The 23,506-nt window shown below is 54.0% G+C and overlaps 4 protein-coding genes across 4 annotated transcripts; 1 reads left to right on the forward strand and 3 right to left on the reverse strand.

Annotated features, from left to right (window-relative positions):
* Positions 1-667: 667 nt before the first annotated feature.
* Positions 668-1,552, reverse strand: ISF_03965 (Cyclin B, G2/mitotic-specific; the record flags this gene model as incomplete). Its single annotated transcript, XM_018847571.1, has 2 exons — positions 668-964; positions 1,019-1,552. The coding sequence occupies 2 exons, from the start codon at positions 1,550-1,552 to the stop codon at positions 668-670; spliced, it is 831 nt and encodes a 276-aa protein (XP_018705151.1).
* Positions 1,553-1,585: 33 nt separating this feature from the next.
* Positions 1,586-2,656, reverse strand: ISF_03966 (hypothetical protein; the record flags this gene model as incomplete). Its single annotated transcript, XM_018847572.1, has 1 exon — positions 1,586-2,656. One exon carries the CDS (start codon positions 2,654-2,656, stop codon positions 1,586-1,588), a length of 1,071 nt encoding a protein of 356 aa, XP_018705152.1.
* A 9,706-nt stretch (positions 2,657-12,362) lies between these two features.
* ISF_03967 (Zn(2)-C6 fungal-type DNA-binding domain protein) lies at positions 12,363-14,264 on the forward strand (the record flags this gene model as incomplete). The annotated part of the gene is made up of 2 exons (XM_018847573.1): positions 12,363-13,073; positions 13,155-14,264. 2 exons carry the CDS (start codon positions 12,363-12,365, stop codon positions 14,262-14,264), a joined length of 1,821 nt encoding a protein of 606 aa, XP_018705153.1.
* Positions 14,265-18,238: 3,974 nt separating this feature from the next.
* ISF_03968 (Alpha/beta hydrolase fold-3) lies at positions 18,239-19,218 on the reverse strand (the record flags this gene model as incomplete). The annotated part of the gene is made up of 2 exons (XM_018847574.1): positions 18,239-18,992; positions 19,064-19,218. 2 exons carry the CDS (start codon positions 19,216-19,218, stop codon positions 18,239-18,241), a joined length of 909 nt encoding a protein of 302 aa, XP_018705154.1.
* Positions 19,219-23,506: the final 4,288 nt, after the last annotated feature.

Consider the following 23,506-nt stretch of genomic DNA (forward strand, 5'->3'; position numbering starts at 1 on the left):
CCGCAAAAACGGGGAGTTCCGGGGTGCCTCGGCATGTCCATCTTGATTGGAAGATGCAGCTAACCAACTAACTCGGCTTCGCTCCAGCCCAGCACACACCACACTCGACCTAACAATGTCCAGCGATCATTCACTATCAGTTATCACTGTACTTGGTCATCACCAAGGAAATTACCAGACAAGGTAAACTTCGGCTATAAGCCGCCACGCCTTATTCCCTGTGCCCTTGTTCGGCAACTCTCAGAGACAGCGGTTATGTCGCCTGCAGCGCTTCGACTTGGCTGATTTTATAGAGAAAACAGTCAAGGGCACCGCACATCCTAGGCATCGGTGAGCTCTCTCTCCCTCTGGGACCACCCCATCATGCACTTAGTCCTTGACCGCCGCCGTCGACCGTTATGCAACGAAACTGCCGGCACGAGTCAGTTGATCCACGAACGTTGAATCATAATCCCTTCACACCCAACACACTGCAAAACCGCAATAGCAATTTTGCCATTCCTATCTAATTTTCATAAGACATTCTTGTCGAATTAAGTATTTTGAGCCATTATAGAAATTTCCATCTCGCAAGCGAGCCTCATGCAAGTCATGATACACAAACAAACTACACTAGAAAATGTCAAAAGACAAAACAAAAACCGAGTCCTAAACACCAAAACAACCTTTATCCCTCAAGTGGCGGTAAAAGCTCGCTTGCGTACTGTAAATGTTCCAAACTATTGTGCAATTGCACGAGTAGAGGTTTCGACGCCCGCATCGGCGCCGTGTGGTGTGGTAATGTGAATCCGCTGTCCAAAGCGTGCTGCACAATCGTCGCAGCCTCCTTGAACCTCTTTTCGCGGTACTTCTCGTACACCGCTGCATGATGTAGACGGGGGTGCTCGCAGCATTCAATCAGCATCGTCACCAGCGGCTTCAGCTGACTCCACGTGTAGCCAGAGAAGTAGACGTGGGCCTTGGTCTGCGAGTAGATGTTAGTGAACCATAACAGAAATGCACGCGCGGTTGCACATACCCAGTCACCCTTGTTGAGAATGAGTCTCGACAGGCAGTGCGCGCCAGCGGCTAGGAAACTGGGCGGTGACGCGACAAATCGCTCATCCATAATCGTGAGCTCGAGAAAGTACTTGGCCAGCGTCCGCGTGTCCAGATCGTAATCGTCAGCCTTGCTGACTCTGCGCAGGAAGCTCATTGGGCCGGGCCAGCCGAGCTCAAAGTTGAGCATGCTAAGCATGAAACGCTCAGCCTTGAGGATCTCCTCGGGAGAGTAGCCATTGTCCACCATGAAGACAATCTCATCCATGGACGGGCAGTTTATTTCCTCGTACTTGGATGCGACGAGCAGAGCAGTGGCGCCGACGAGTTGCAGCTTCGTGACCGAGATGATCTTGTACGACAGAAACCGGTCGATGTAGTTGACGGTGAGAAACAACGTCTCTGGCAGCAGCGCAAAACGGCTGTGAACTTGTACCAGCCAATCCATTAAGACCGAACGCATTGACCATTGAATTTCTGTTTGCATCTCCATATAGTGAGGGTTGGGGAGCATCTTGATCTGTTATGCGGTTAGCACTGATTGTTCTTATGAGACATCTTGATGGGTGCCTGCACTTGCCTCAAGCTCGCGCAGATAGTCGAAGATTTCATCACCATACTCAGCCACCATGCTGACGTCCCAAGCCTCTTCTTCAAAGTCGATAGCAAATTTTGATTCCTCCACCTCAATTCTAGCTTCCTCCAGCTCTCGTTGAACACGGGCCGTCAGACGGGGAACGAGCAGAGTTGTTGCACCTACAGTAGTGTAGTCTCTTGATCTGAAGCTGTGCGCGGTCGTGTAAGCTTGATCTTGATCATCGTACTCTTCCTCTTCTTCCTCGTCCCACTCTTCGGGCTCAGAAAGAGCAGGGTATGAAGATTCTTTATACGAATGGCCTGTCGTGGGCCGGGTCTCGGCAACAGAAGAGCCGCCAGGCTGGTGTAACATGACCTCAGCCGCGTGCGCTAACTGCTGTGATTCAGCGTCGATCTGATATGGGCCTGTGTCGAAATAAACGGTGTGGCCGCTCGCCTGCTCGAGAGCAGGAACGTCCATCTCGGCAAGCTCAGGCTCTTCCGGAATGTCGAGGTGTGTTGATTCGTATTCAATCTTTTCGAAAAACTTGCTCTGCGTTCTACGCAGGGAGGGCTGCTGGAGCTTGAGCTGGGGCTGGCTCTTGTAGTGTCGGGGTTGCTTTGAAGCATGTGATGTGCTGGCTTCGATCAGCGCGGAGACCTGATCCTGGCCCTCCCTGGAGTGTCGTGCAGGATGCAAGTTTGCGGAGGCGTTGTGATGTTGCTGGGGAGGTAGCCGGTGTTGATGATGGGGCGGCTTTGGTGCTTGAATGGGCTGGCTATCAGAGAACGGCTTGATGATTTTGTTTCCAACAGCACCGTGGCGCGGAGCTGCACGGGACAGAGAATCCTTAGGATAGGCAGTGTTCTCCTTGTTCAGATTAGAACCAATGGGGCCAAGCGTCGAGACGGCGGCGGGCTGGACCTTGAGAGCAACCTTGGCGTCATCGTGACCAGCAGAGTGCCTAGACATGTTGGTGACATCGCCAAAGGCAGCACGCTTGGCCGGGCCGCGAAAGCCCATGGTGGCGGCGGAAACCATGCCGGCAAGACTCCCGGTGGACTTGTGACGCTGGTGCAGACTAGGTGCAGAGTTATTCTCGGAGGCTCGGGGTCGAAAACGTTGCTGCAAAACGCAGAGGCGATGTTATTAGTACTGAGAAAACCAAGCAGCTTGCAAAGGGGGAAACCAGACGAGGAAACAAGGGCAGGCAAAGGCAACGGGAAGAACAAGGCGGAATAAGATGAAATAATAAAGACGGTAACAATTGCCGTCAATGACCAGGCGAAGAGGGAAAAATTCGCAAGGTGGGAGAAGGATGCACGTTTGGAGCAAACTCACCCGAGTGTCCATGTTGTTTGGCAGCTGCCAGGCAGAGAGGTGATTTCGGCTGCTGCACGACAACCACAACGGACGGAGTCGACGGCGGAGCTGCGGTTGCCGTCAACGGAAGCGCAAAGGGAGAGACCCGGGAATTTCGAGGAAATGACGGGTCGCGAAAGCAGCGCTATTTCATCCGTCTCTTTATGTTTTTTTTTTTAAAGTCGTGAGTTTCTTTTGTTCCTTCCTTCGTTCTCGTGTTATGCTGTCGCGGATTGGGGTTGGCGCAAGGTTTCAGGGACGACGGCGTAAGTACCAACGACGACGGAAAAGAGGGCCGGCCGGGCCTAATAACAAACAGCCAAAAATAAAGCCAACGGTCGCCCAAACAGAGAGATTCGCTTCGATGCGAGCAGAAGCTGAGAAGATGCGCAGAAATAGAAAAAGCTAGCCGAAGCAAGAATAAGAACCAAAATTCAGATGCTGGTGCAAGAACAGGGACGCGCGCAAAAATGCCAATGTCGTCGCTAGCTCTGGGTCAAGGAGATTACACCAGAAACACCAGAGATGAGCATGTACCGGGGGGGAATGGGGGGAATGCGCCGGATGACTTAGTAGGGAGAAACAACACGACAAACGCAGCCGCGTTTGAAGCTGAAAAAAGATATAAAGAAAAAGCCCGGGGTTATTCCATTCGAGGGGAGAAGGGAAAAGAAAAGGGAGAGCTTCTAATTTACAAAACACCATGAGATGAGCTGGTCCCATGTAATGTACTGGAGCGGCGACATCAATGTTGTTTATTATTTGTTTACCACTACCAGTCGTCGGGGCAGGTACCCATGGCAGCAAAGTGCAGTGTGGAGGTACGGGCGGGCCGGACAGGTCACTCATTTTGGGCGGGGTGAATTGGGTGTCGTGCGCTTTGCCTGACGAGATACGTACCTTCCTCTTTGGCAGGGTAAAAAAATCAGGCCGGCAGCTCGTCCAATGGCCAGTCAAAAGTCAGCACTTTTGCTGCAAGGAATTTCGTTGGCAGCTGAAGGCTGTTTGGGCATGCGGTGCACGGATCAAGCCGCGACCATAACGCGCACCACCCCCATGCAAAAGAAGGGCGAGAGAGACCTCACCTTTAAGAGCGTGGTCGTCCCAGCGATGACGATTTTCTGGGAGCTGACTAAAGGCCAAGCGGAAGGCGGTGGCGGGCGGCACAAACGCCTTCCGTATCGGAGCTAGTCCGTATCGGGCGTCTAGCGGCGGCCCGTCGCGTCTCACCAGCGTTCCTCGTTTTGAAACTTTGGCATCGAGGTGAGCACCGGAGCATCACGCTGGACGTAAAAGAATACGTGAAACTGTGCTTTAAGTGCATATTAATCTCGCGAACGCTCCTGATCTCTTTTCGGCAGTTTCCTTGGTGAGTGTGGCGCTTTGCGCCGCTTCCGCGTCCGCAGACGCAACCGCGTCGTGGCGCCCTCCCAAAATGACGCCAGATCTCCACGTCCACACGTGATCTCGGTCGAGTTGGCGGCCCCGCGTTTCGCACTGTGTCACCGCCGCCCGCGCAGCTCAGCTGTTGAGAAACGTCGTTATGCCTGGCGCGCGCGCACAATACACGTCTTGTTGAATAGGAACCCAAGTAGACGTTTTGACCCTTTTCACCGTCTTGCCTTTGCTTATTGACTCGCACCGCAGTGCGGGGATGACTTTGCGCCAATAGATGCGCTGGAGAGCTGACACGAGAGAAACTACGCATCCCGTTAGCCGCCGAGGACGGAGGAAAAGGACTCGCTTCGAGAACTCGGGAAGTGGAGTTGCGGTGCATCCTTTTCTTACCCGGCGCATACCGCCACGGAGTTGTTTGTGCATTGGAAATGTCTGCATGTTCGTCCTGTGCTGCTGTTTCTGTATTGTTTAAGGTTCTCTTTTGAAACGTGCCCTGTGCATTTGCTCATCGGAGTCGGCCCAGCAGGGTTGCGCATCGTCTCGTCTTGCGGCTACCCTACTACGGGCCGCGGATGCGCAACACGGAAAAGGGCCTTGGGAAAGGGTAGACCAGTGAGAAAAGCGCATACCCATGATTCGCATAGCATGTCCTGCTTCACCAGACCAGCTTCATACTGTCCCGTGTGCGACTCTGTGGTCCAACGCTGCCGAACCGGACCAACAAGAGAGAGGCCTCACTTCTGCTTTGCGTTCTTTCGTCCCCACCACACCGATCCGATAAGGCGTTTCCGTGCGCGACAACCATTACCCAATAGTTCGCTCACGCAATTCACGAGGCGAAAAGCTTCAGGATAGTTCTTCTTGCTTTCGCGCCGTGTGCGACCCTCCCCCAGCCAGCCAATGGTGATCCACAACACCCAGCTCGTTAAGCCCTCGCGCAATTTCACGCCACCAAAAAAACTGCCCGAGAACCTCTGCGAACCACCGACATGCGACAGGAGCCGCCAAGATGACGCTCCTAGATTAGAAACAGCAATTCCTTATCGACGCGCGACGAATGCGCCCACCCTCGTGATGGATTACTTCTGTCTCCTTCACCCGTCCTGTTTGTGTCCTTTTTTCTTCTGCCCGTTTGCGCAATGCATGTCCCTTGATGGGCCACTTCGCCCCCTCTCCTGCTCCTCACCTGGGGGCGGCTACGATTTGCGCAACACTTGCGCCGTGTCGCACGAGGAGCTCTTGACCAGTCGATGCGGCGTATAGTTTTTAAAACAGGATTTTGTAATTCTTCTCATGCATAGTCATCTTGCGCCGCATGGTTGGCGTGTGCGCGCAGGGCTGCGCAACGGAGCCCATCTGCGTGGCGCTGTGCCCCGTCAAACGCGAATGCCGCGTTGACTCTGGGCCGAGACAAAGATCTGCGTTAACCCCAGGGGAGGGTTTCGGGTGATCGCATCGCGATCGCTTGCGACGTGATGCGTCCAATTGCTTATCGACGTTGGTTCAATTGGGGTTGTTTGCGCCGAATTTGGGGCATGCGCGCCATCAGTAACCGGCTGGTCGCCGGCCGCCAGTCGCGCAAAGCCGGCGCGCCCGTTTGCGCAGCACATCGCGACCCATCCGTTCGCCCAGCGCGTCATGGCAGAAACTCAAAAAAGGGGGGAGCGGCCGTGGATTGACAGTTACGTACAGGTATAGGGACATTTTAGACCTCGTAACGGGCCTGCTTCGTGCTGGCGCAATGGGCTGATTTGTTCGTCGTTTGGCGACTTGTAGCGAGCGGAGCGACAGGGCCGGCCATGGCAGCAACTTATTCTATACAGGGGCTCGGAGATGCGGCGCATTCTTTTGGCGCGATGCAATGATAAGGGGGCAGGAAGCAAGATGAGTTGATGCAAACGACGGTAACGCGCCGCGAGACAATGTCAGTCTTGTCGATGTACATTTTTGAGCCGAGAGCCAGGGTCAGTTCTGCGCGTGTCCGTCGGCGCTCGGTGCAAGACATGGATGGGCTCTCGTCCTTCTTCATTTTGGTCGGTGGCGATAAGTTTTATTTGCGCCCACTGGGCTATTTCCTTCCCTTCAATAAGTACTATTTTTGTGATTGTCATTTCCACTGTTTCCCGGATATTACTTATTTGCACTTGTCTATTTCTGCCGGGCTGGCCCTCCACAGCGCACAGTCTGTGCCAGATGCGCAGAAATAGGGACGAGAACTAAAACGAGGACAGATTATCCACTTGAAGGGCGGCATGGTCCCATGCAAAGCAGACTAATTAATCATGCAATAGTGTCTGCATGGCCTTCGCCTCGATGGCCAGAGGCCTTGCCTGCGGCGGGGATTCGGCGAGAGCGGTGACGGAAAAGAGAGGGCCAAGATGAAGAAGCCGAGTAACCCCAGCATATGGCGTGGGTTTGAACGGGAACAGCATCCGCGGAAGCCTGGGCGGGGCGGCGGCGGTCGAAAGACTTTGCAGAATGACGGGCACTTCCATTTCTGCAGCCCTGATTGCAGTTTCGGATTTTGCACGCAAATCTGGGCAGCAATCAAAGCACGAGAGGCAAGACGGTCGGGTAGCAAGAAGAGTCACGGCTTGGGTGTATTGGCGCAGCTGGGCGACTTGTCGCAAACAGGTTGCAGGCGACCCTGTCGCAAGAGTGGCCAAACTAACTTACTATCTACCTATAACATGAGAGATCGCGGTCAAGGAGGGGAAGAGGGAAAGAGGGAAAGAAGGTAGCTTGCAAGGGTCCGCAGCGGTTCGTTGGGCTGACATGAGGCGGGAAGGCTTGTCCACAGAAATAGATGCCCTTTTCAATTTGATGACGGGGTTTTCGGAAATGGGGATTGTCGAGGAAGCCGCCGAGGGATGCTTGTATTGAAATGAAAAGGGAGAGGCTGATAATTTAACAAGATAGAAAAAGCACCAGGGCGAGAATCAGCCCCCAGAGATGAGACCCGGACTCGGTACATGGAAGCCGATGACGATCCATGACAGAGCAGGGCCGCATGCTGCAACTAGAATGTGTGTAATACCTGACCTAGAAGCGGAAAAGAGGTGACAAGGCAGGTCAAAGGCATCAACAAACACAGAAAAGTTAGCAGACTTGGTACATAGCGGCACTTGTCGTATCGTGTACCACAAAGTACATCATCAAGGCTGGGAATGGATGACTGGCAGACAGCGTCAAGAGGTTGAAACGCGATTATCCCCAAAACGGGAAAGCGAAATCAACATCCCGAGAAATGCCTCCTCTACTGCACACTATTTAATTCGCTGGCTACGTCGATGGGTGCGCCAATCCTTTTTGCAGCTGGCCGGGGTTCGCTTCGGCTGGGGCCTCGAGGGACTTGGCTGCGCTGGCACGCTTTTACCGCCACAACTGGGATGAGTCCATTGTCGCAGAAAAGACGACTTCATCCGGGCCATGTGAATATGCGTAGTAACCGGATACTATCGGATTGTCCCCTCGGCTGTCCAAGTTCGACTCTATCTGCCCTGTAATAAAACCGAGCCTGAGACCAAGACGTTGTGCAAGGCTGTCGGATGTCCCCTCTTTTGCCATTACCTAGGCGGACTGGGCGCAAACTGGTGTTTTAGCCATTCGCCCTTCTTCTTTGTCTGATATCGAGGCCCAATACATATATGCTCAGCACGAATGAGAAATGCCGACCGAGTGAGGGCCGCGGACCAGACAAGGCCATGTCGCAGATTTTGGTCGGACGGAAACCACACATGGCTGTACAAACAGAGCCGCTTTCTTGTTTCCCCGTGCGATGCGACGTCTGCGCCCTCCACATTCTCCGAGTGGCCTTGTCTCGTGTGAAAAAAGTAAACCATCGTCGGCCATGTCTTGGGTTAATTATTCTTCTTATCCTCTTTCTTATAGTCTAGGATACGCTAATCGATTTGTTGAATAGGTCGTTCAGCCCCTTCGCGACTATTGCATTCTCAATATTTTGATCGCACCTGAGTTTGTTTGTACAGTACGCGACACTGTGTATTTCTAAGGTCCGAAAGTGAAAGAGCCGCAGCCTGGTGGCTACACCACCATGACCCGAATCCGGCACATCTGGGGGAAGGCGGACGACGCATCGATACTGGGTTGAGATTGAGTGTGCAGGTTCATGCACACATGAAAGGGAGTAAAAATTGCTAGACGACTGCATCGACGCAAACAAGGGCCAAGCTCAACATGAAAGCCGCCATTTCCTTTTTGCCGCCCAAGCCAGAATGCTTGTGGACCAACCAGTTCGAAACGACCACCGCCCAGATGGGTTAACCGATCCTCCACCAAGAAAGAGACCTTTCCCGCTAGGGAGGTAGACACAATCCCTGCATACAATTGCGCAGCATATGTTGGATTGTTGCAGATCGATCGTGGGTTAACTGGTCGACGGTAGTTGGGCATGGCATAGGGTTTCTGGGGCGGCGGCTGGAGAAAGGAACATGTTGTGCGCCCGTATTAGTCCTGTTGGAGTAACTAGTAGGATGGGACAAGAAGGTTGGAAGAAAGAAGGCGCATGGTGATCCCGTTTAATCCCCCCTCGTGAGAGTGGGCGAGTGCATGGCTTTGTATCAGAATATGATGTGCTGTAACCTCTGCGGGTGGTGTGTGTGCGTGATGTCGTCGTTGTGCACGCTAAATAAAGTCACCGTAAGTTGAACACATACCATAGGTAGACCAGGAACAGGGAAGAGGCTGGCTGGGCTGGGCTGGGCAGCTGAGCATCTGCGCCGCCACTATCAGCCTATTTGTTACATGTTTATCCATTTACTACCCAAGGCATGTACGTGTCTACATGAACCATCTTGACTTACTCATGTTATCAGGGTGCTCGCTCGATGGGGTGGACTGTGTTGTGCTGATGATTAGCCGCCCGCCAGAGGTCCACGGATCGGGACTTGTTTCCAATCGCGTATTCCTCCTCCCTCTCCTTGTTTCCATATTCGTCTAGAGACACATAATACTTTCTTATTCACTGTGCAACAAACCAACGCCTCGTCTGGCATCGAGTCGCCCCCAGCGAATGAATCGTCATGCGCCACTCCCCCAATGCTATGCGCTGGCCGAAATGCGTGGGAAAGCGGGCCAAGGTTAGAGTCAGAACAGACATATGACAACCCCTCTGCGCAGGCGCAGCAGCCTCCGGCCTTGATTTGCTCGCGGTGTTTTATTACCAGTCTTGTATTACTATTGCTATTATACTTGTTCGTGCACTAGGTGCTGTTATTTTTATTATCTTATTTTTGGCCCGTGTCCAGAGATGGCCAGCTGCCAGGCACACACCACCACACACACACGCCGGCAGTCGGTCAACCCACGAACAGCATGGGGGCTGCAGATGGCCATGACCGCTACACCCTCACGACGCCTGCTCGAGTGAGTATGGGGAGTTTGCTGGCAGATGGTCGATGCAGCCATCGCCTTTCCGAGCCACTCGAGGTAGTGCGGCCAGGCACAGCAGCCGCTGTCTGCAGCACCAAAGGTCAAGTAAGGTTAGTACTGTAGGCAAGCACAAGTATCGGTAGAGACTCAGGGCATGCAGACGCCTCCATGTCCGACTTTATGGCAAATCAAGACCGGCCTGTTACACCATCTCGTCATCTCGTCATCTCGTCCTGCTGCCCTCACCCTCGCCCTCACGCCATCTCATTGAGCCGCCGCTTGAGGCTCGTCTCGTGGTGCTAGTTATCCTCGTCCGCCGTCCCCGGACCAGTTCCATTACTTTTACCTATGACTTGCCGTCATGGGGTCCCAACCTTTTTTTTTTTGCGCAACGCTAGCAGCTTGTCGCATCCCACTCACACCACGCATCCATGTAACTAAAGGTACCTTACTATATAACCAAGTCCAGAGAAAGGTCGTCCTGTACGCAGGCAATTCATAATGGACATTGACAGCCTTCTGGTCGATGAGCCGGAACACTTTTTCTCTCTCTGCTGTCTAGCAATTTCGCCTTCAGCTACAAGGCAGTAAAGAGCATGCGCCTGTGCGCGGCGCACGACGAATCGCACCGCCCATTCTGTTCGCGGGCCGGCGAGGTGAGAAGAGGCTTGCCGGTTTGTTAGCGCTTGTGGAGACTCGAGGCGAAATGGCGGACGATTGTGTGTTGTGTGCGGATAAGTGTGTGTGGATGGAGACCCAAGGCGGCGAACAAGTTGGGAAAAAAGATAGAGCCCGCGCGGGGCGGCCGGACGGAAGAAGAAGTTGTGAAAAGGGTCAATAGATGAGGGAATATTATCAAGGAATTCTTCGTTTACTTCTCAACCAAGGACGGCGTCGTCAACCGTCAACGTATCCGTCGTCCCAACGGGTGCCGACTCGATCCATCCAAGTTGCGAAACCTTGGGCACGTTTTAGGTAGTTCCATACCTGGCCTAGGTACCTGGCCTACCAGGCCGGCCACAGTGCCACACGCACACACACTACACTTTCTACCGTTGCTCGTTTTTGGCTTCCATTCAGGTGACTCGCTGGGCTTGCGACGAGTGGATGGGCAGTGTGGATGTTGAGAGCCGGCCGACCTGGAAGAACCGGTGAGAGGTGGACTGCCTTGGATAGATGGATTGACGGAGGGATGGATGGGTGAATGAATTGGTAGATACATACATAGATTGGGTGTGAGGCGTACCTACCTCTGAAAGCGATTCTGATGCCCGCACCGCATTATTTGTTAGAGCCAATGCTGGCGCAAACAGAAAACGGCGCCGTTCGAGCTGTCGCAAGACGCCTCAACAACCTCGATGAGGTACCGTACTTGCTGAACCACCGAATAGAAATACACCTGCATCCTTCTACACTTGCCTCAGCCAGAGACAATCATCGGGGAAACGTGCCATGGCCCTCGGACCAGATGAGCCGGCAGCCATCTCACACTTGTTGCACAGCATGGCGCCTGCAGCAAAGAGCCAAGGGAGTGCTAGCCCAAGTTACAGCGCATTACAGGTGCCCCGTTGCCCGTTGGCTGCTGCACGGCGGTTTTCTAGCGGGCCTCCCATAGCGGTCCAGGGCGACCATGTTCAGCGGCCTTCAGCGTTCTAGGAGCACTGGCGAGTGCTGTAGCCCTCTACCTCTCCTTCCACTGTAGACTTGCCCAGCTCAGCGTCCCGTTCATTCCATCCAGGCCCTTCCCATGCAGTCGCTGATAAAATCATTCGGCCTCGTACTGGCTGCTCCTCTTTTCCCCATGCACCACCGCACACACTCACCTCCCGTCGCCGACCTCCTCTGCCCGCAAACCGCTTCTATCCCGCAAACTGTATAATCATCTGGTGAGTCCTCTTGCATCCATTCACCATCGCGATCCTCCATTCGACATTCCTTGCCCCCTTCCATCATCCTCCCGCCGCCGCATTCCCCTGCGCCGCCGCCGTCTGCTCGCCTTTGGCCGCACACACCTGCGACGTTCGACCGCCAGACTCTGCTCCGAGTCCAGCCCTTCCTCCTCCCCTTCATCGCACCACTCTATTTCTTCGCATCAAAGCCCGCTCCCATCGCTAATTGCGACAGACCATTCTCTGACTGCTCCGTCGACACACACATCGGGGAATCGCAACCCTCGTTTTCCCGCCCATCTGCGCCAGCCCGGTGCTGACGACTCGGCGCTAGCCCGCCCTCCCTCAACAGCCTCTGACGGCGGTGATGCAGGCTTGATCTGCATCTCACCAAACCCACGCCGCTCCCTCGAACCCCATCGATCGCTACAACCAAGTATTCCTCTCTTTTGATCGTCTGTTGGATTTGCCTCTGCTCGCTAGACTTCTGTGGTCGCCAGTCTTCTCCTGTGCGTGCCAAGTCGTGCCGTCAAAACCAAAAGGGCCTCTTAGCACCTGCACCGCAAAAACCGCACCCACACGCGGTAACTCTGGCCTTTCCACGGCTCCAACAGACGCAATCTCGGCATCGCTGAGTATCGGTCGATATTTATACCTTACATACGCGGCCCATGATTTCCGGGTCGCCTATCAATACTGTGGCCGCCATGCCCGGCCCCTCCTCCCACAACGGCAGCGTCTCCCCGAGACAGCCGTCGCCGCCAAAGAATGTCGCATTTGAGTTGCTGTTCCTTGACTCTCCTCAATACCGTGCGCGCCTTCCTATGCGCGTGCAAATTTACCCACATGACACGACCGACTCCATTGTCACCACGGTCAAGAATTTTTATGGCCTCTACTCCGGTCGGGCTGGCTCCAAGGGCGTCAGCTTCGAGGACGACCAGGGCAACACTCTGATCGCGCGGTATGAAAACTTTACCAACAACATGATTGTCTACGTCCGCGTCATTGAAGAGTCCCCCGCTGCCTCCGGCGCCTATCCCCAGCAAAATTATCATACCCCCACCGTACCCGACGCTTACTATGAGGGCGATCGCTACCCCAGAAATAACCAGCAGGCCGATGAGGCTGCCAATGGCAGGTTACCGCGTCAGAGAAGCCAGTCTCCTCGGGCCGATGGCGCAAGCCGCAGCGGCTCCGTCAGTAGCAAGAAGAGCCGCTCTCGATCTGTCAAGAGCCACGCTTCCAATGCTCTCCACGGCGACGCGTACAGCGCGAGCGTCGATGGGTACAGTAGTGGTGACGGAGAGCAAGGCAGCGTTTCTGGCCGAAACAAGGAACAGCTCGGTACTACTGACATCAGCGTTGAGAATATTGTCGAGGGTGGCCGACGCAAACGAGCCAAGTTTGAGAGCTCGGTAAGGAGAAAATTTTCCGCATCTCCAAGATGCCACCAAAGGACCTGTTGATTCTAATCTCGCATTCTTGTCAAATTATAGGAACTTCCTCTCTTTGCACCCCCTCAGATGCCGGCTGCCACCTCTAACCCGTCCGTCTCCCCGGCGCGTCGAATTGACCCCCGGGCACCCTTGTCATACGTCCCACCAGGGGCCAACCCATTCACGAACCCTCGATCGCTACATGCTTCCCAAAACTACGGCAATGGCTTCCAGGCTGGCGTCTACGCAACTCCAAGCACTGAAGGCCGCCGCCACCATCGTGGCAGCATCAGCTATGGCAGCAGTGGCGCCATGGGTATCCTGCCTACGCCAGATCCCACTGTCGGCAGCTGCATGTCCGAAGAGGACAAGGATGTTGCCATTCAGCTGATGCGCCTGGGTGAAATGTCCAACATCTCGCATGGCCGCACCTCTGCCTCAACCCTGGACGACACTTTTAGCGGTCGAGCCGACAACGCCTCTTCCACTGGCGCCACTAGCGATGGGGAAAGTGAGAGCGATGACGAGCTCCCTGCGGCGCGCCGCCAGAAGCTTGACATTTCTGGTGCCTCCAAGCTTATTTACCCGACCACGGAGAGCAGCCTTACTCACGCGCAGACCGAGTACAGCAGTGATGAGGGCGACCATGACGAGAACAAGTCTGGCCAGGTCAAGCCCAAGCCTGCCACAAAGAGCAAGCCTACCCCTTCCATTTCCAAGCCACCGCCCAAGCCTAAGACGCACAAGCCATCCAACAGCTTGAAGATGAAGAAACCCCCAGTGCCTAACAATGTGCCCATGTCGCCGGCCTCTGCTCCGCACTCGCGGAAGCCTTCCATCGCTTCTGCCAGCGGCCTGCCTACGGGTGGCGAGGACGATCAGCCTGACCTGTCCACGAAACCGCGCTGCCAAAGATGTCGCAAGAGCAAGAAGGGTTGTGATCGCCAGCGTCCCTGCGGCCGCTGCCGCGACGCAGGTCTGTCGGCCGACCAGTGCATCAGCGAAGATGAAGGCAATGGCCGCAAGGGCCGCTATGGGCGCCACATGGGCGTGCCCATCAAGAAAGACGATGTTCCTATTCCGGTCCCGCCGATCCTACTTCCAGCTGCTCCTATTGCTCCGACCATGACTGCAGTAGCTGTGGACAAGAACAAGAAGCGGAAGAGGTAGATGCGTCTGAAGAGGCACTGTCGAAATCATGGCAGCCCATGCCTGTCTTGACGAAGCGACGCGCTCGCTTACTCGGCACCTCTATCAGGTTCACACTCTGCAAACCGCCCGCATAGTTAGCGGTACGAAGCTACGTCTATTTGTTACAGTTTTGATTTACTTTGCTCTCCCGATTTTTCGCGGCGCGTTTGATATATGGCGCGAAAAGGATGTAATTACGGCGGCCTTTCGACAAGGTCACACTACGCTCCCTAGACTGGCGTTGGGTTCACTTCAGGAGTTGATTTTCTGCGTACTCTTTTTTTATTACTTTTGCTTTGGTTTTGATGCGCTTTTGGGTGAAGTTGGCTGTGTTTGCCACCTCTTTTGCTACAAATCGCAAGGACGCCCTTTCAAGGACTGCCGAGATGGGACGATGAAGGAGACAAAACGAATGACAGGGATAGAAATGGAAAAGGGGTGGGAAAGGGGAGAAGAAAAAAAAGACTCTTTACCAGGCAACAAAGGCGCAGTGACGAAGAGAGGAACAAGGAGAAAAATAGGCTGTTGCGCGTGCTCGCGCGAAGGGAGACAGCTACAGAGAGGGTGAAGGGGAGAGAGTATTCTGATGCTTGGACAGTTGTACGCTCTGGTAAGCGCACGATGCTTTTTTGTCGGAAAAGCAGTCGCGCGACGTGGCACAAAATACGGTGACGTCGCGCACGGTGAGCCGAAAGAGAAGAAGGATTCAAACGTCGGTCAGGGCTCGCACGCGGTTCTTTTTGTGGTGTGTGTATCTGTTATTTCTGTCTTTGATCCGTCCTCGTTTTTTATAACTATGAATACGTCTCGAAAGGGTGAGAGGAGTCTTTCTCAACCCGAGGTCTTTGGGGTTGGCGGTCTCTGGAATTTTTGTCCCGTTTTGGTTTTTGCCTTTTGTTATTCTTCCTTCGCTTCTGTTCTTGCCTGCATTGTTTCTTTCTCCTTCAATCGGATGTTTATTGCGTATGCTTATTTTAGCTGCTCTCCTTGTTCTCGTCCCTTTTTTCAACCAAGAATTCGATTTTTAGTATGGAATGTTTTTGGTTTGGTTCGCTCGCGCGCGCAGAAGCGAGAAAATCCAGGAGGCGTGCGCGCGGCTACTCTTTTTCTTATGTATTTGTGAGGCTTTATATATCTATTCCAACTGACATTCTTTTTCTTCCGGGTCCCCTGGGGTCGTGCGATTGTGAGAAAGGGGAAGTGTGCGACACACAAGTTTTAATGCCCGCGCGGTAAACCAGGGGGGGGGGGGCGCCTTTCGCGATGCCAGCACATGCGACGTTGCCCCTGGTTTTGATACCCGCGCGTGCGGAATGCAAAAAAGTAAGCAGCACCACACGATGCGCCCGCCCGACGCGACACCGTTTCCGACACCGAAACGCATGCGCCGGCGCTTCGGGGCGGTGTTGTTGATCACGGCGCAAGAAATGCAACTCCATTCGGCGCGAGACTTAACCCGTTGGTACGACCTTGTTCTTTTTGGTAGCGGGGTTCGCACATTCGCGCGCGGGGCCCAAGGTACGTACCCCCGCACCATTACAGGTGGTTTTGTTTAGGCCGGCTTGATCCGGGAAAGCCGTTATCGTTATCGACAAGGGGAAAGCTGTGTGGGGCCGGCCGGCTTCTTGAAAACTGCCTGTTTGGGAAGTCACGTGTGAGATCACGCCAGTTGGGGTGGCTTCGAGGCGGTGTGTTTTGGGGTTACGTCATTTTTGGGGCGGATGGGGATATCTCCACCCCGCTATTTCCCGTTTTGGAGAGAAGCGGGTTGGGGGAAGGAGAGGTATAGGGTAGGTAGGATGTTAGGAGAAGACGTTTTTTTCGTTGGAGAGAGTGCGATAGGAATGTCGCAAAAATATACGGTGAAGTGTCGTAGCAGTGTGAAATTAATTCTTGAAGGGAGTATGGGCGCAGCATAGCTAGAGGAAGGGGGGAGGTGTTGTGAAGGTGTTGGCGATTTATACACGCAGAACTGGACATCATACGATTGGATAAGAACTCGGTCACAGGGAATCTAGTACTGATGGATGTACACCTTCATGCCACCGGTGGGAAGATAACAGATCAGAACCCCCAGCTAAAGAAAACACGAGCTCGCATATTTAGCGCGTCTGGTCCTGGTATGAGCTCATTGACTGCTGACCATATCCTGGTGAGGATCGTTCGTCCACGACGAGACGCGAACGCATCACGTGACAGCCGTTGCGTACAACGCCCCGACTTCAGCGCCAAAGAGAAGAGCGGAGGAAAGTTGGCCAGTTGATTCTGTTCTAGGTCTTTGGTATAATGGAGGAGTTGTTAACGACAGAGACTCCCCGCCTCTCGGGCGAGAAGGGCTGGTCATTCGCAAACACTCGCCCGGCGCTGATGGCAGCAACGTGATTTGTGTGCAAGTGAAGACGTCAAAATAAATTCTCGCAGCCTCCGCCATTTGCCCAAAACATTAAGGCAAGACAGGGACGAGGGGGCGAGCATGCAAGCTCACCTTTAACGTGGACGGCGTAGGAGTTTTCCTCTCCTGCTCGATGCCAGAGTGCACGAACATGGTAAAGAAAGAAAACCCGCTCGGGCACAGCTATCATCCCCGTCGACATTGTAACGCATGCCCTGGGATGCGAAAGCTCCTCCAGCCTCGTCGTGGCCGATTATCTCGTATATGCGCATTCGCCCCGCGCGACGCATGGCGGATCCTGGAATGCGAAACGCCACAGCGGCGTTCCTGAGCTGGCCGTTCTTTGAACGAAGAGGGGGGCTCGAGGACCGCTGCCAACGACAAATGATGGGACGTGGCATGGGGAGGACATCGGCGGGGTAGGCGGGATGATGAGGGCAGTTGGCGAATCTTCAATTCGGCTGCGCCTCGATCCTTGCGTCTGGTGGGTAAGAGCCGATGGTGATTCGGGGACGAGCTGTGCCGCGAGGAAAGCTTCAGGGCTGCAATATCCAAGGAGAAAAGAAAGTCTCGGTGCGATGACGCGGTTGAGAGCTGATGAGTCGGGCGGACAAAGGTTGTGTAGGTATGAGTGCCCTCTTTCACTGAAGCCGTAGTAGAACCGGACGCCTGGTTCTCAATCTGATGCTTTCATCAGGTTTTCAGATGCCAAATCTGCGGCTTAGTTCATTTCCTTCAATTTTCGACGACAAAGTGTGCAACAGAATGGGACATGATGCCCACAAGGTCTGGTGTTAAATTGGTCGTTTGGACAAAAAGCTTCCAACGCTGTTTTCCTTCCCTGTAGGTCGAAACCCCCCTGCTTAATGCCAATCAGAGCTTGTCAACTGCCTCTTTTTAATTTCGGCGCAGAATGCCACCATGGCTTAGTCGTCCATTTGCCGACCGAGGGCATATTTTTGACGTCCTCCTGCCCGAAGCCGTTGGAACCTGCATCTCCTCCCGCCCGTCTTCTCGGCTGATGACATCAAAAGTCCGTTGTCTTGCTAAGGCCCTGTAGCAAAGGTGTGACTGAACCCCTTCCGACACGTCGATTCAGCAAGTCTCAGACAATAAAAACGAACATGCTGCGCGCTTCTTGGCAGAAAGGTAAAGAGACACAGGCAGAGAAAAAACAGCAAGTGATCTGCGTTGATCCTGACCGTAATCCCGGTCAATGTTCGACCACACAGACGTGGGCCGGGGGCCTTTGCTGTTACGACGTTGCAGGTAGACCGAAGGAGGGAAAAAGCGACATCTTACATGTTTTTCTTTCCGAAAAACGATAAGAAGACAGGTGACACTGGTCTGAGAATGATGCCGAATGGCAAAGTCTGAGTCGCGGTCAGGAGCACAAGCCAGGAGCTCTGCGGTTGACTGCTTTATCGAGTCATTGTATGCGTCATATATACGAGATGGGCTGTATACATGATGTAGAGATATACACGAGGATTTAAGCAAATAAGTAGATACACGAAAATCTGTCGCTTTGCATCACAATGCTATCAGGTGGGTTTGCGCATCACTTTAGGCGTAACTCGGCAAGTACGCGTCGTACAAGAGTAGCAATTTGCGCGCCATCCTGCCACACAAAGTCATGCTCGCCATGCAAGTCGCTGACGACGGTGGGCTGGAAGCCGTCGGCGGTGAGCTTCTCCGCCATGGCTGCCGTCTCGGCCAGATCGAGCAGGCCGTCGTCGGGCGAGATGGCAAGCCACAGCGGCGTACCGTGCGGCAGGAGGGGCTGCGCAAAGGAGTTTCGATACTGCGCGGGAGAAGCATCGACCCATACATCCTTGTCGCCACCAAAGGCGTTGCTGATGAAGCCGGCGTAGTTGCCGTCGTAGCGGCGATTCAAGTTGACAAGGTCGTAGATGCCGGAGATGCCAATGATGGCCGCGGGCTTGGGCAGAGGTGTGAGGAACGGCATCTGCCACTGCGCATTGCTCATGAGCAACTGGAACGCGAGCATGGCCCCGGCCGAGTGGCCGATGAGAATGTACTTGTCACCGAGGTCGTATCGTTGGTTGAGAAATTCCATGGCCGAGCGCACATCGTGGAGATGGTCAGGGTGCTGTGCGGTGCGTTGTTCCGCGGACGGCATCTGGTCTATGCACTGCGGGAACTCTTCTTGGTATGGCGACAGCCGGTAATCTATGCTGATGAATCCACGGACCTCATCCGGGAGATTGCCCGCAGTCATCAGATGCCTGATTGAGGGAGCAAAATCAGTTGGCTTGTTGCGAGGGTCTCGCCATGCTCCACCGTGGATGAATCTTTGGTGGTAAACAGGAGTTAGTAGAGGCATTTTTGGAGCATATTGTTGACGGCACGACCAGATACGTACATGAGCCAGTAGCTAGCACAGGGCTTAGCAGGCTTGCGCTGCTCCCAGACACCGATCCGGTGGAGGTTGTGCTTTCCGTAGCGAAGATAGGAAAATTCAAGGTCTGGGGCGTCATCGCGGATGCCGCCAGCCTTGTGGCCCTTGCCGATACCCATGCTGGTTGTCTCTCAAGATTGGCGCAACAGCCTGCTCGGTATATCGGTCCGTGCCCTAGCGCCCAGCAAGTAAAATGAATGTTAGGGAGGCCGGGAAGCAAGCACGCGATGTGAGATTCTAGCGGATTGGACGAATCTTGCTGGATCGTTCTGCGAGGGGTGCTTTTTTCATGTGGCGACAGCCAGTGGGCGACTAGGCCTGAGTCATTTAGCGCAGCGCCTGCAGAGGCCGACAAAGCTGTGTTGGGGTGTACGGGTATCGCGATGGATTTTTGGATAAGAGATGAGTGGCACTTTTCAAAAGAAAAGAGAATTAAAGAAGGGAGAAAAAACTGTGGCCCCCAAGAATCAGAAGCGGGCATTTATCTGGGTTGTAAGGCTGGCTGGTCGGCAGTACCGTGACGCGGGCATGACGATGTCGGCTGAGGGAAAGGTGACAAACGAAGCAGGAGGCGGGAGAGAGCAGGCAAGTCTGGACAGGACGCATTTGGACATGCGGGAATGAGCAGTTGATTCGAACACCATTGGCAGGCAGCGTGGTGGCTGATGTTGTTTGCTAGTCCAAACTAAATGCACTCTTAATACAGCGAGGAGGCGCGTGACCTGTCGGCAGAGGGGGACGACTTGCAGCTAAACCGAGAAATTGTCGTACGTAACTTGGTAAATAAAAGGGGTTCCTCGTGCTGTTGTTGTCATCTCCGGCATATTGTCGCGACGCTTTATTAGAGTTGACCACCGTCTTCGAACCAGTCATAGCGTACCGTACAAGCGTCCGATTCTAGGCGGTAGTAGAGTGGTGTGCAAGCCTACCTTCATGAGGCCGAGGAAAGAATAGCGATGAATCGACTGGACGCTAGCCAGTAGGTCAAAAGTCTACCCATGATACGCTGGCTAGATTGGTTTGCTACCACGTTTTTCGACAATTTGACGGCCCGTGTGTGTGCAAGGGTCCCACGAGGGAACAGGGCATTGATACTGCTAATTAAGTTGGAATTATTCGGAGCTGTCAGATTCGAGGTGGCAGATTCATTTACTGTTGCTCTACCTCGAAGGTGCTTGATCCGAAGTTGTCGGCTGCGGACGCGAGCACTACCCGAATTGTAGGCGTGCTGCCTTTACCATTGGGAAGACACCGAGAGGGCGTTTCCAGCTTCGCCGCCAAGGTAACACGTTTTACCCCTGCTTGCATATTTGTAAAATACCATGGCCTTGGCGTTTGAATCCCCCAGAAGGGGGGGGATTGGTTCGCAGGGACCTGCTGAAGATGTTTGGTGAAGAGATTGGAAGCAGTGGCTGGAGCTGGCCTGGGCCCTGGACGGTGGCTGGTGACAGGCGCCACCTGTCTTATAGCGCTTCCTGCAGCGGGTGGCTACAGCGGACATTCCCTGCGCCACATGCACCTTACAGTGCTCCGCCACAGCGCTTTTGGCGGCCACCACCGAAGCCTTGGAGCGCTGTAATAAAGCAAGGGGCAGTTGCTGTTTCTTCCTGCCCTTCCTTCTGCCTGTTGGTCGCCGTTTGTCATGGCCTCACCCAGGCTCGAGAACAAGGTATCTCCATGCCTGCGACAAATAAGCATCATCCCCCGAGTTTCATCAACATTTTCTCGACTCCCATATAATGCCTATTTGCATTTTTGTTTGTCAACTCTAAACGTTAACACCAGATGGCACATGCAGGACTCCCGCGGTCGCCGTTGTCTGAGGACAAGCTGGCGACGGAACTGCGGCAACACATCACTCCGTTCCGACACCAGAAACTGTCATCTCTATAGTTTCCATGGCTGCTCGGGGATCCTCTCGCTGATGTTGGCCCAGGTCATAGCTGCTGGCCAGCTATTTTCCCGGGATGAGCCACGATGCGCTGTCCGTGCAAAAGGCCGCGTGCGCCACTCCCGGCACACAAGGTGTTATCGAGATGGTCAAGGCACAGAGTTCTGGCACAAGTCGATACCGAATTGCTGCCGTGCATGCATCACAGTCATCCCTGGCAAGCGCAAGCAGGGCTTGATGGTCCATGTTCCGAGGAAAACAGAGGAAAACAAACATCTTAACAAGCCTCATCGCTTGTGATGTGACTCGCATTCGGTGATCAATCAGATCACTGTCGAAATAACCCTGCCAGTTCACGGCTCGCTACAACCTTGCACCTACCTCTCGTCTGTGCGTATGCGCGGGCGCGAGTCCGCCGTTCCGCTTGCGCTGGATACCATGAGATTTCGTCCCCGATTAATTGAACGACCCTGGCAAGTCGCTGCTCTGCTCTGTCTCAGAGTCACCTGTCAAACTCCGAACCAACCCCTGGCGCCTCTTGCTCGATACGAAATGGATAGACCACCATAGTGACACTAGACGGACCCCAGTCAGCCATTACAGCGTAGTGGTTTACCACAGTGGCTTTTGGACTGACTGGTCGTTGCTGTTCCAGGCTTGACATATACCCACTGCTATTGCGATGGCGCTTGGTGCTATTGCCATGTGGCCCAGGGGTCGTCATATTTGAGCAATAGTCACGCTTGCCATCTGGGGAGAGAGGCGTGGAGCAATTTCCGGGCCTTTCAATCTCGGGATGCCAAGCCGTCTTTCGCAGTCTGTTCGGGGAAAAAATAGTCAACGAAGTCTTGTTGCTAGGGCAGAAGACAGACATGACAGGGTGAAAGGGTGACTGTCCGCCGTCAATCAACTTGAACAATCACCATTGTACTACACCTCATGGGCGATAACATCCGCTACCAACTCCTCCGTGTTACGGAGAATTTTATGCATTCACCGGCACCCAACCCAGATCAGTCCGAAGTACAGGCACCTCCACCCAGCTCTGTACCACGCTGATACACGTGTTTCTATCCTGGATATATTGGCCTGATTTCGTGGACGTTGCGGAAGCATTGAAACCTGTCGTCGCAAAATGACCAACAAACTGCCAAAAGTTGCATCGGCGCATCTTGAGTCAGCGTATCGCGTTGGGCGCTCTAAGGGACTCGACTTCACAGCTCGCTGGAGCCGCCTCGGTTGGCTAAACTCGTCCGCCTATTCGACAACGGAGTTTCAGCCAGACGTCCAGTGTGGACCGAAGCTATTGCGAAAAGGTCAAGCAAGTTGGCAAGCCGCAGCTTTTCGTCCCACTGTTGATGGAACCTTGCGGCTACCCTAGTGGTGTCAGTCGCACGCTACCAGCGCACCGGCCCTGCGCTCAATCACAACCGGCCCGGGTTCTGCAAAGTAAGGTTGGGAGAGGCATGTGCTTCCATGTTTGCAGGTTCAATGCATGCAAGTTAGCGTATCGATTGATGTGCCCTACTTAATGCATCACCCTCTAGTGTCTAATGTACCGATTGGCCCCCAAGCACGGATAGAGAGCTCACAGTCTGCTGGCTTGGAAGAAGCTGGGCCTGATCCTGTTGGCTAGTCAAAGGTCGAGTTTGAGACATATATTGAACGCTGAAGACTTGTGGCGTTGTATCGGGACTGTCTAGTCCGTATGTGTGCAGGCTCCTATCTACTAATAATATTGCTCCAAGGACCTGCATTCATGCCAAAGCCACCACGACTCAGGAACCGCGGTACCATGGACTCACGGCAGCGTTTCAACGGCCTTTTTTCCAAATGAGGGCGTGCCACTAAACCGCCATCCTCTTGCCCCGGCAAGTCTACCCCTGTTCAAAAGAGATGCACATAATAATCACGGCTTGTGGGTGGCAGGCATCCTGGTGGCACTCATTAGTGAGAACTGAGAACCGCATCTGGCGGGCCCCTCCCTCCCAGCCCAGCCAGCCTGCATCCACATACATGCCTGACAAGGCCTGCATTGAATAATAAAAAGGATGAAGAGTGGGAGCGGAAATTCAAAAACAAGCAGAAACATCCTTTCCGCGGCTGCAGTGTGCTACGTTTGTGCTCTTGCATATTACTCACTTGATCGCTTCTCTCTCTTGGGCTCGCTCACGTTCTCACGAACTTGTCCGACTTTGAGACACCAGCAGCTGTGATAGAGTTCTCAAGCCACCATTACGGATACACGAGCGCCGATGCATTGATTCAAGTCTGCCAAGCTTTCGCGCTACTGTGTCTCTGATTTCTCATCTCCCATCGCTGGCTATGACGGCCCGCAACTCTGTATAGAAACCACCCCTTCGCCATTCCACCCCCAGTCCCGGCCCTATCGTCCCGTCTCTTTCAACCATCAACCGATTTCGCCAACTCGTTCGTCGCCTACAGCGCGCACCCTGCGCGGTTGCCAGTCCTCGCGCCCTCAGACGCAGAGCAGCGCGCAACATTCATTTCTCACC

Source organism: Cordyceps fumosorosea (assembly GCF_001636725.1).
Source record: "Cordyceps fumosorosea ARSEF 2679 chromosome Unknown scaffold_8, whole genome shotgun sequence".
NCBI lineage: Eukaryota > Fungi > Ascomycota > Sordariomycetes > Hypocreales > Cordycipitaceae > Cordyceps > Cordyceps fumosorosea.